The sequence below is a fragment of the Anguilla rostrata genome, chromosome 8 (assembly GCF_018555375.3).
Source record: "Anguilla rostrata isolate EN2019 chromosome 8, ASM1855537v3, whole genome shotgun sequence".
NCBI classification, from domain to species: domain Eukaryota; kingdom Metazoa; phylum Chordata; class Actinopteri; order Anguilliformes; family Anguillidae; genus Anguilla; species Anguilla rostrata.
This window is the reverse complement of record NC_057940.1, coordinates 34,302,961-34,315,311: the sequence shown is the minus strand read 5'-3', so window position 1 is coordinate 34,315,311 and position 12,351 is coordinate 34,302,961. Positions and strand designations below refer to the sequence as shown.

Below are 12,351 nucleotides of genomic sequence, written 5' to 3'. Positions count from 1 at the left end.
CAGTACATTCAGGGCTACACGTTGATGCTAGTTTATTAATATTATGTGGAAGGATGAAATGCATCAAGTTGGGTCAAGTTGTTGTGGGAGTCACACTGTTCTTCTGCTGATTAATATTAACTTTATGTAAAACTTTAATTGGCGATTTTCTGGTTGACAGGCAAAATATTCCCTTTACAATAGGGTGGCCATCATTTAATCCTTTGATATTTGAATTTTGTAAAATAAATAAATAAATCAAATTTAAATTGATTGGGACCAGCAGGGCGTCAGTCATTTGGGATACAAATCAGAAAAAAAAAATTCTGACAGCATTAACTACGTGGGGGATTTTAGAAAGGATCTTATACCTCCTCTGGTCTTTTAACTTCTTTACGTTTTCTCTCAATAGCTAAGTATGTTCTAATAAATTCCCTGCTATTACTGCGGAGTAAAGAAAAATGACTTTAAATTGAATGGCATACAGTGTGATTAAGTTCCCTGAAGCACACAGCAGTTCATTTCAGCCTAATGTATGAGGCATTTAAATCTGTCTCTCTTTTTTGTGAAAGTAACATCATCGCCATTATTTCACTCACACAAAAAGAATCACAATTAGCTTTATTGTGTACTGCCGCTAATTCAAGATCACAGTATAGAGCTAGCCTGCTCACATGCATTGTTTTATACATCACAATGATCATTATCAGCACTTTGTGTTTATCTTTTAACACTCAGTAACACTGATTATTATCAGTAATTCTTTTAAATAGTGTGAATAGGGATGTCTTGAGACTTACAGGCACGTATACGAAGTGGGTGACTTGGTTTCTGGAACAGTCTGAGTCATGTTTAACATTGAGGATGGCCTCTGCAAACAGCCAGCTTATGTCTTTTGGCTCTTTAATGGAAGTGAGGAGCAGGCTGCTTGAGGTGTTTGGGAAGCACATGTCATGAAAGGTCAGATCTCTCAGAAAAAAAGAACTTAAGAAACTGAGCAGGAAAAAAATAAAGATCTAATGAGAATCTACTGCTGTTACAAGCCAGTTGAGAGAAATGCAAGTCGTGGCACTCCTGTGTTTCCCTGATAATCAGCTGCCAGTGTAATTAACCACCTCTTTTTATGTATAATGACTGTTTACATTCTTGGACTTGTGGTATTATTTTGATGAAATATGTGATAGTTGCTTTGCACCTATTGTTCCAAGTAAACAAAGAAGCAGACAACTTCTCATCAGGACCAAGCTTAGTACTTTGCATGCTTCTGTGGTACAGATCCTGACTTTTTTTTTTTGTTAATTTGACTTAAGCATTGTTCTTTCTGTTCAGTTCTATCCCCATTGTTTGCCACTGAACTCTCTCCATGAAGCAACACCTAAAAATAAGTAATGTGGACTGACCTGTCCCCGGAAATACGCCACTGAAGTCTGCAAGTCCATAGTCCAGGAGTCCAGAGGGCTGTTTGGGACTGGGCGAGTGTCTCGCACTTGGAAGGTTTAGTGACATACAGGACCTTAATGATATGATTTTAAAATACATTTTTCAGGAAACAGGAAATTTCTTAAAATATACTGAAGATGGAAGTGAAATAGCCAAGATTGAGAAGACAAACAGAGATATTCAAGTGATCTTTAAAAACAGTCCTTCTTAGCTGCGGTTTGTGTAAGAGCAGGAGGTAAAACTGAAGCTAAGCTACTGTATTCAGCAGAGATCATTACTGAGCTCAGAACAGACCGAGACAGAATGGCGTCTGGATCTTCTCTCCTGGAAGAGGAGCTCTCCTGTCCTGTGTGCTCTGACATCTTCAGGGATCCTGTTGTCCTGAGATGCAGTCACAGCTTCTGTAAGGCCTGTCTGCAGCAGTATTGGGAACAGAAGGGATCTCAGGAGTGCCCAGTTTGCAGGAGAAGATCTTCTATGGATCTACAGCTCCCTAACCTGTCTCTGAGGAATATCTGTGAGGCATTCTTAAAGGAGAGAAGTCAGAGAGCTAAAGCAGGATCTGAAGTGCTCTGCAGTCTGCACGGTGAGAAACTCAAACTCTTCTGTTTGGAGGATCAAATGCCTGTCTGCCTTGTCTGTCAAACTTCAAAAAAACATGAAAATCACAAAATGCGACCAGTTAAGGAGGCTGCAGAAGAGTATAAGGTAATTCTCAAATAAAAGAATTCACATTTTACCAAATTCTTTCTTTCTTGTAAGAATGTTCAGTTTACACATAGCATCAAATTGTGTATGCTTCCACATTTTCTTCAGTAAATTTGGGACTCTTAATTTGGGATTTAGTAAATCAGGGGCTCTATTGCTGTCTGTGTAGGCAGTGAAGTTTACTGTTGGTCTGTTTCCTCAGTAGAGTGTGGTCTCTGTCATTTCTTTCCAGGGGAAACTCAGGACTGCACTGGCTCCACTGCAGGAGAAGCTTGAATCTATTAATGCAGTGAAACTAATCTGTAATCAAACAGCAGAGCACATCAAGGTACTGTACTGAGGCCTTTAAACCACAGTGTTTAAAATGTGCGGGATTGTGTTGAAATGATGGTGAATGATGTTTATTCCAGAACCAGGCCCAGTGCACAGAGAGACAGATAAAGATGGAGTTTGAGAAACTTCAGCAGTTCCTAAAAGATGAAGAGGCAGCCAGGATCACTGCACTGAGGGAGGAAGAGGAGCAGAAGAGTCAGATGATGAAGGAGAAGATTGAAAAGATGACTGAAGAGATATCATCCCTTTCAGAACAAATCAAAGCCATAGAACAGGAGCTGGGAGCTGAAGACGTCTCATTCCTGCAGGTAAGTCATGTGTCATAACCACATGGGAATATATTACATTGATACAGTTTTAATAGTCTGAGTATTGGTTATAGTGATAAAAATCAACTCTTATTCGCTTATTTCAGAGCTACAGAGATGTGAAGAAACGGTATGTAAACTCCAGCCTTTCTCTCTATTTAATCATTTAATCTCCTCTTCCTTTCTCTCTTCAGTTTAAATGTGAGGGGTAGTTAACAAGTAATGTAGCATTCCACCAATGATGAGTAAAATGAAACCAGATGGAAAAATTAAAAAAAGAATGTTACATTCATACCCAAATGAGTTATCAGATTAGATTATACAATGGTTACATTTATTTATAATGATTTACATCATTATAAGTAATTTAACATCATTATCATCATGATACAGATAATAGGTAATCAGTGATAGAATATAAATCTCCCCCCCACCCCCCACCCCCTACCCCCCTGCTCCTGTTAGTGTGTCCCTCAGTGGGGTCGGGCTGTTTCATATCTGGCAGCCAGTGGGGCTGTGCGGCAGAACGCTGGGAGGGATGGGGCCATTATCTTATAGAATGAAGATCTGATGTTGCTGTTGATAAACTTCCATGGTAATGAAGGCACGCTCCCAGCACAAGTGACTCCTGAATATTATTTCAGAGCCCAGTGCACACTGGCGGATCCAGAGAAGGTCTCAGGAGCGCTGATTGATGTGGCCAAGAACCTGGGCAATCTGAAGTACAGAGTGTGGGAGAAGATGCTGGGGGCTGTTCAATACAGTGAGTACTGGGGGCAGGGAGCTCCACATTGTCACTGTACAGGGGGAATCTTCAGAATACTTTCCACAAGCTGATAAAGCCAGCCAGAGTCATATTGGTCCTGTCTGTGTAAAAGCCCTGGAGTGAAGAGACTGAGCACCAGTCCTTAATCTCGCTGATGCTCATAATAAAATTCTGCTTTAAGAGTGATAACGTATTTTAAGGGAAGGACAGGCTTTGCACCCGCTTCCAATGATTATACAACATGGAACATATACAAATGTTATTAGCTTTTAGTTCTGGAGCTTCTCTCACATGTGTCTGAGGCTATAATGGTTGTTTATGTGAAACCCAGTGTATATCATTAGGAGCCCATTGTGACTGAAGGTTTCCGTTTGTGCAGATCAGTGCTGACGTCTCATTCTCTGTCCCTTCAGCTCCTGTGACTCTGGACCCAAACACAGCACATCCCATCCTCTCACTGTCTGAGGATCTGACCTGTGTGAAATGCAATGGTGAGAGACAGCAGGTTCCTGAAAATCCAGAAAGATTTGAAATGGTGTTGTGTGTGTTGGGCTCTGAGGGATTCAGCTCAGGGAGACAGTGCTGGGATGTAGAAGTGGGGGATGAAGATTACTGGATGGTGGGTGTGGCTGAAGAGTCCATCAGCAGGAAAGGGTTTGCGGATCTGAGCCCAGCAGGACGAGTGTGGGGTATACAGTGGTGCAGTGGGAAATACACCGTCCTGACCTCCTCACGTACCGCCCTCATTGTGTCGGGGAAACTCCGGAGGGTCAGAGTGCAGCTGGACTGGGACAGGGGGAAGGTGTCGTTCTCTGACCCCAGTACCAACACTCCTCTCTACACTTTTAAACACTCCTTCACTGAGAGAGTGTTTCCATTCTTCTGGCCTGGTTCTGTGCAGATCTGTCCACTGAAGGTGTCTGTAAGAGTGGAATAGTGCTGTGATTTGTGGGCAAGGATCAGGTGAACAGACTGCTTCTTTCACTTTGATTAATGAGATAAAAATATCTATTACGATGTTTTCTTTAATTATATATTTTTAAAAAAATAATAATAATAAAAAAAATATATATATATATATAGATCCATGTCTGCAGCAGTTCATGAATTGATGAATGTGTCTTTGTAACCTCATGATATCAATGTTGGAATTGGTTTGTGTGTAATCAGTTGAATTGTTTAAAAAAATGCACCAGTGGAATCACTCCAGAGTGCTGCTCTTTTCCTGACATGTCACCAGTGTGTTTCCCAGGTGTGTGATGAGTTAAGTCTCTCTCTCCAGGGCAGTATGAACACAGACAGAGTCTTGTAAGAGATGTCCTTCTGTATTACTGCAGTGACAAAAGATCAAAGTGGACACAGGAAACTTCTCTTGGCTGTCATTTCCTATTGAGAGTAGTTTTTTAAAATAAAACTTTTGCATGTGTAGCTGATTAATCATTATCAGACTTGTGAAGAAATACGTCTCACACATCCCTTCCGTCTCAATTATCGCCTATCTTGAAGATGTTACACTGGCTACCAATCACATCAACGCATACATAAAACCCTCCATAGTTTACAAATTCTCCTAAATGGCCTCGATACACTTACTTCTCTTCAATCTCTGCTCCTTTTAGACAGAGCGACAGTAACGTCAATCCTAATAACGGCTCTCAAACAACATTCCTCTCTAGCGCAGTTCTTAGTGGCGACCACGCCTTTCAGATGAACACCCAGACCAGGGATAGGCTCCCCTGACATGACCTCAGACATCATCCTCTCAATCTTCCAGCCTTACAACACGCAGCTCTTTCCTTAGCTTTCCCTTGATGTTCTGTCTTCACCAACTACACCTCTGCCTTCCTCTGCATTAAACGCTTTCATTAAGATGTAGGTTAGGGATTTATTGACTTTAATTGTAAAGCGGTAACTGTATACAAGGATTTTGAAAAGTGTAATATAGGACAGTGTAGCACAGTGGCTAAGGAAACTGCGGCTTGTAACGAAATTCGCAGGTTCGATTTGCCACGGATAAGGCTTGGTACCCTTGAGCAATACTTCCGAATTTCAGTATATATCAGCTGTATAAATGGATACAATGTATCAAAGTGATATGTAAAAAGCTTGTATGTCGCTCTGGATAACAGTTGTCTCTAAATCCCCTATAATGAATATAAACTACATTATGATATATATACTAATTGCTTATATGTAAAGTTGCAGTGAAAATTTTAGTATAATTCAGGTAATGGCACAAATAGAAAGCACAATTAACCCAAATGGACGCTACTTCAGGAAGGTGGTAAAAACTACCAGAAATGAATGAAATTTAAATGTTCAGTGCTTTATGAAGCTTTATTGCCCTAGGATGAATTTGATATTACATTCCATGAGGCCTTCCACGCCAGCGAAGGTCACAGATGGCGTTATAAGTTTTCTGTGCAATATTCTTTTGTGTCACAAGTTTGTTCACAGATGAGGATCTGATCTATTGACTGCCTCCCAGGCAGAATCATTAAAACCATGCACCCTCTGCACTAAAAGAGAGGGAGATCTCAGGAGATTTATTGGACTTTAAAGGAAGGAGGGGAAAACAGATATACAAATGGATTGTTTAGAGGGGAGGCAGGGCTTTAGGTGTTACATAGAGGGATGCGTACCATCACTCACAGCAAATAACAACAAGAGACGATTGGCTGATTTACTTTTCTGTCGTGTGCTTTGTTGGACGGCCTCACTGCTATTTAATCATGGCTATGAGAAGACGGCCTCTGTTTTTTGAGCAGTCCATCCTCTTCCACCCAATTTATCATTTGTTTCTAGCCATGCAGTCAAACAGTATCAAAGGTAGCCCAGAAATAAACTAGAGGGCCTGTTTTTGCCTCATAATAACCAGTTTATACTCACTGAAATCAGTGAGTATAAATGAAACCTGCAGCCTTTCTATGACAAAATGAGCGTAATGGCTGAAAATGTCTTAACACTTGCTCCTAGCAAAATCCTTTCGTAAAATTAAAATTCAGCATCAATCCACATAATTCTAAGATGAAATAATGGGCTTGGTGGTACCCTGGATGACCAGCTGAGCTTCACTGAACACACTGCAGATAAAATTAATGAAATATCAAATGCAATGTTAATTATTTGTACATCTTTTAGCTTATATAGGAAGCTCATTTAAATTGAACACCAACTATGCATGACACAATGACATATAAAAATAACATTTTAAGAGGCTTTTGAAGGCCAGAGTAAAGTGTCTACAGTATATTCTCTCAATAAAATTTAATTCTCTGTGATAATTATTCTTTTTAAGAGTGAGTGATAAAGTTTGGCTATCAGGTGTCAGTCCTGTCAATCAATAAAATGTTACTTCTGTGGATCCTTCTTTGCTCTTCTACGGCAGTGGCATTCAAGCTCATCATTAGACAGCTGCAGGGTGGCTTGCGTCTGTAAAATCAGAAAATCATAGTGTGACAAACACGCCTGCCACAGGCCACCGAAGTGGCTTTCTTTGGGGCCCTCCAGCACAGAGACACAGGGAGAAGATGTTCAAAACAGTCCACATTTATTCCACGAGGGTTTGGCAAGATGGTAAAGCCAAATGAGCAGATGTTAACCCTGTCATGACGGAAGCTCCCTGGTGTGGGTGGGGATGGCAGATTTAACCTGTGCGCAGTGATTACCTCACTACGCACAGGTGCAGCCACTCCTGTTCCTGGGTCCAATTAGCCTGGCCAATTATCTCATTCTTCACCAATTATCCAATTGGCCAGGTCTAATTAGCTTGACCCAGGGCAGGTGTGGCTGCTTAAACCAGCCATCCCCACACCACATACCCCCAACGCCAAACTGAGGCCTGGGAGAATCACTGGCCGAAGCCTACCCCCCCCCCCCACCCCCGCACTCCCAACAAAGCAACAGACAAATAAAAATAAAAACTCTAAACACGCTAAAAAAATAAAAAAAAAATCAGGGTGGGTGGCCCCGGAACAGTCCAGTACATGCGGTGACCCTCCTTCGGACGACAAGGCAGCCCTTCTTCCTCCTCCCTCCTGGAGCACGGGAAGTCCTGGGCTGCTCTGCTGGCTGGTGGGGGCATCACCGGCTTGGGCTGTTCCAGGGGCTGTGGTGGGGTGGCTGGGCTGGTGGGCTGGTGGACTGGCCGTGTGGTGCTGGGGACCAGGAACCCTCGTGGCTGTGGTGGCCGCCAGTCGGCTCTGCTGGCAGGCGGCTGCAGGCTTATCCCCTCATGGGCTCCGGGCAAACCAACCAGGCCAAAACAAAGAACTAAAAACAACCAAAACGGACAAGAAAGGAAGCAAAACGGCGCGGCCACCGCTCGTGCGCCGCCCGTGGCTGACCCGCCTTCCCGGCCAAGTCCAGCTCACGGCGCGACCACCTCTCGTGCACCGCCGTCGCTGACCTGCCTTCTCGGCCAGGTGCAGCTCCTCAGCATCCCAGCTGAGGATTGCCTCCTTCCCCTCCCTGGTCATCTTCAGCCCCCCATTTTGGCCGGAGGATCCACCCGAAGCCCTGTCGGGAACACCTCAGCCGCCCCTCCTCCAGTGTGCTTCCTGGCTGGCCCTCCTGTGCCTCTTTGCCGTGCCGGAGGAGCCCCACGTTGGGCTCCTCCGGCACAGCAAAGAGGCACAGGAGGGCCAGCCAGGAAGCACACTGGACGAGGGGCGGCTGAGGTGTTCCCGACAGGGCTTCGGGCGGATCCTCCGGGCCAAGAATGGGGAGCGGAAGATGACCAGGGAGGGGAAGGAGGCAATCCTCAGCTGGGACGCTGAGGGCTGCACCTGGCCGAGGAGGCAGGTCAGCGACGGGCGGTGCACGAGAGGTGGTCGCGCCGTGAGCTGGACTTGGCCGGGAAGGCGGGTCAGCCACGGGCGGCGCACGAGCGGTGGCCGCGCCGTTTTGCTTCCTTTCTCGTCCGTTTGGTTGTTTTTCGTTCTTTGTTTTGGCCTGGTTGGTTTGCCCGGAGCCCATGAGGGGATAAGCCTGCAGCCGCCTGCCAGCAGAGCCGACTGGCGGCCACCACAGCCACGAGGGTTCCTGGGCCCCAGCACCACAAGGCCAGTCCACCAGCCCACCAGCCCAGCCACCCCACCACAGCCCCTGGAACAGCCCAAGCCGGTGACGCCCCACCAGCCAGCAGAGCAGCCCAGGACTTCCCGTGCTCCAGGAGGGAGGAGGAAGAAGGGCTGCCTTGTCGTACGAAGGAGGGTCACCGCATGTACTGGACTGTTCCGGGGCCACCCACCCTGACTTTTTTTAATTTTTAGCGTGTTTGGAGTGTTTTTGTTTGTTGTCTTGGGCTTTGTTGGGAGTGTGGGGGTGGGGGTGGGGGGGGGGGGGGGAGGGGAGTAGGCTTCGGCCAGGGATTCTCCCTGGCCTCAGTTTGGCGTTGGGGGTATGTGGTGTGGGGATGGCTGGTTTAAGCAACCACACCTGCCCTGGGTCAAGCTAATTAGACCTGGCCAATTGGATAATTGGTTAATAATTAGATAATTGGCCAGGCTAATTGGACCCAGGAACAGGAGTGGCTGCACCTGTGCGTAGTGAGGTAATCACTGCGCACAGGTTAAATCTGCCATCCCCACCCACATCAGGAGCTTCTCTGTCATGACAGTGTTTGAGACCTGCTCACTTGGCTGTAACATCTTGCCAAACCCTCGTGGAATAAATGTGGACTGTTTTAACATCTTCTCCCTGTGTCTCTGTGCTGGAGGGCCCCAAGGAAAGCCACTTCGGTGGCCTGTGGCAGGCGTGTTTGCCACACATAGTAACTACTTCATGGGTTACATCTAACCCAACTTTTGGATAAAATTATAACCCCATAGGTTGTGTTAAAGAAACAGTCTAAATAATTGGGTCAAAACAACCCGCAGTTCAGTATGTGACAAATCAATCTATAGTTGGGATAAATTTTGGGTTATTTTTAACCCAATAATTTTTCTGGAATACAGTATAGAATGTATGTTGACATTTAATGTTGATTATGCCTGTTACAGCTACACTGAAACAGCTGTGCTACAGATAGAGAAAGAAATATTGGCCTCATGCTATTGATATTCGGACAGTATTTGGCCGCAAGCACACTGCAGACGTGTGGAGGACAATCATAGCAGCTGCCAAGTTCTCACAATGTTGCTGTAACTGCAAAATATGAAGAAGTTTATGTTCTCATTCTGGGGGTGCAAGAAATGAGCAAATGTTAACCTGTCCTGGGGCATCTGACTTTACTATGTTTTCTCCAAACCGAAGATGGATTTGCGCACCACAGTTGCTATGACAATGTGTGCTGCTGGTAAAATCTGAAAGAGGCGAGGGAAAAAGAATTACTAAATTCCAGCTGTCAATCTATTCTGACATGCGTTATTCATCTCACCTTGTTGGGGTAGTCTCAAAGCTTGCATTCATATGTTATACTACACAAAATAATTCACCCTGTCTCCAAATACCTTGTGTGGACCCAAATATGTTATTTTTTCTGTTGTGCTTATATTGCTTATTTTGACTGACAGTTATAGTGCAGTAGATGCAGGATTTCTCTTAGCAAGCAGGTTGACATAATGAGAGGAAAGCATTTGGCTTACATTTCAGTGCTGAAAAGGAGGAAACATAAACAACATAAACAGACTATTTCCTCTCATTAAACGCTGCACAGAAAGCCGGGAATATAAGGAAAGTTATATTCTACAATAACACATTGAAAGAAAGATGCACTTTAAAGCAAGCATTCAAATATAGCTCTAAACAGAAAATACACCTTGCAGAACCATTGGAAGTTTTATCTATAGTTGCTGAGGTGGCCGTCTGCTCCTATTTCTTAATTTGATAAGCTTGATAAGTAGACTCAAGTGCTTAATGCTTTCCAGGCAATAAAGACATTTCTAATCACATTTCCTTATTTTCTCAATTTATATTATACCTGCAAAAAAAAAAAAAAAAATATATATATATATATAAGACCTTCAACCCCATGAAATGTTAATACACTGAAGAATAGTCCACTTCTTATAGTTCCCAAGCTCGGTCCTGTGTATACCGGTTTTCATTCCAACCACAACTGCAATCCCAGAATTTTAACAAGCAGTTATTTTTCCCAATTAGGTGCTTTTCACATTTAGAGGAATAATATCGCCCTGCGATACATTGGCAGCCTGTCCAGGGTTTATTCTTGCCTCTCGCCCAATGGACGCTGGGATAGGTCCAGCACCATAAGCGGGTATAGATAATGGATGGATGGATAGATTATAATAATATGAAATAACATGTATACATTGCATATGCCGGTAATGAAATTAAATGTTGGATTTGAAGTTGGTGTTTAAGGTCACTGATGTCACTTCCTCCTCTGCTGGAGGAGAGGCAGGGTGTAGAATAGAATGCAATTTAAGAGGGTAGCTCTACGGGTAAAACAAAATGTTCCATCAGTTCAAACATAATTTCACATCAATTCTGAACAAACATTTTTTTGGAGACAAGAGATGTGCAATGAGGGATATAGGCTAAATGATGATGTAGAGTAAATAGATTTAGTTGAAATGGGTTTTAACAGACAGGAGGCAAACTCAATTTCCTGGAAAGGAACTCATGAAGTAGTCTCTATATTTTGGCGGCTTTTACTGGTGTTATTATTTTTGTTTCAAAATAAAACCATATGTCACAACTTTGTGGATAAGAAAGTCAACATTCAAGCTCCAGACATGAAATGACCTGTTTGAATTGAGGTTATATTCCATCTTTCAGCTGGGCCTTCAATTTTCACTACTGATATTTGAAGTTTCTAGCAAAAGCGAGATGGGATGCATTTACGTATGCTCCAAATTCAGCTGTAACCCAGATGTCAAGATGGACACAGTTACTCACAGTGGCCTTTTCGTGAGTGTATGTGTGCGTGTGTGTTTATGCTTGTGTTTGTGTGAATGTGCGTGTGTATGTGTGTGTGAATTTGGTACTCTATTCCAGCTTTGACTAAACACTAATATTTAACTCTTTCATAACAGTCACAGATTTATAATTGTGTGCCTCTTTTGGTTTAATATGTGGCCATCCACATTTTCACATCATTTTTTAAATTTCCTTAAAATGGGCCAGGGCCATGTACATCACTGCACTTTAGAACTCCCTGTTCAGGCAGTCCTGTGAGGTCACTTACACTTTATCTATTAGTAAGCAGCAGCTGATAAATCATTTGTCATTTGTGTTTTTCAAAGGAAAGATAATTAATAAATAAGCAACAATGCAAACTGAAGATATACGCTTTGAGCTGCAGTGGTTTAGTTGTGTTCATATAATTCGACTTGGGTCAAAACATATTTTCATGTGTGTAGTTCACAAAGTGAGCCTATATGGTTTTGAGGCTAAATTATCTTTGGACCAATCACATGATAAGAAATGTATATAATTACAGGTTGTGTACATAATGAGTTCTTTATGAAATGCCATTGTTTATGTCATTTCTCTAATCCACTGTGTATCTTCATTGGTATGCTCGTGGTTGGAATTGCTTCTTTGTATGTATATTCTTTATAACACAATTACCACAACATTTTTTGTTCTGTGTCTAGAGAATTTATGAATAATCAATAATTTTGTTTCATACAGTTCTGCATTGGGGTATATCCAAGTCAGTTAACGACATTGGAAGTGAGACATTGTCTGAAATCAGGTAAGAAACAACATAATTTATATCTTTTATTATATAGTACTCCTTTTACTAGATAAAATGAAAGATACCTGTCAACAGGAAATGCCTTTATTTGTTGGAGATTTGTTTTGAAAATGTTGTTTTATTGACAGTGCCCTCAATCACTAAAATGT

The 12,351-nt window shown here is 42.9% G+C and overlaps 1 protein-coding gene across 1 annotated transcript; it reads left to right on the top strand.

The window, feature by feature from the left end:
* Nucleotides 1-311: 311 nt before the first annotated feature.
* Nucleotides 312-4,567, top strand: LOC135261487 (E3 ubiquitin-protein ligase TRIM35-like). Its single transcript, XM_064347818.1, has 6 exons — nucleotides 312-2,127; nucleotides 2,360-2,455; nucleotides 2,538-2,768; nucleotides 2,876-2,898; nucleotides 3,413-3,531; nucleotides 3,948-4,567. Exons 1-6 carry the CDS (start codon nucleotides 1,723-1,725, stop codon nucleotides 4,469-4,471), a joined length of 1,398 nt encoding a protein of 465 aa, XP_064203888.1. The 5' UTR covers nucleotides 312-1,722; the 3' UTR covers nucleotides 4,472-4,567.
* Nucleotides 4,568-12,351: the final 7,784 nt, after the last annotated feature.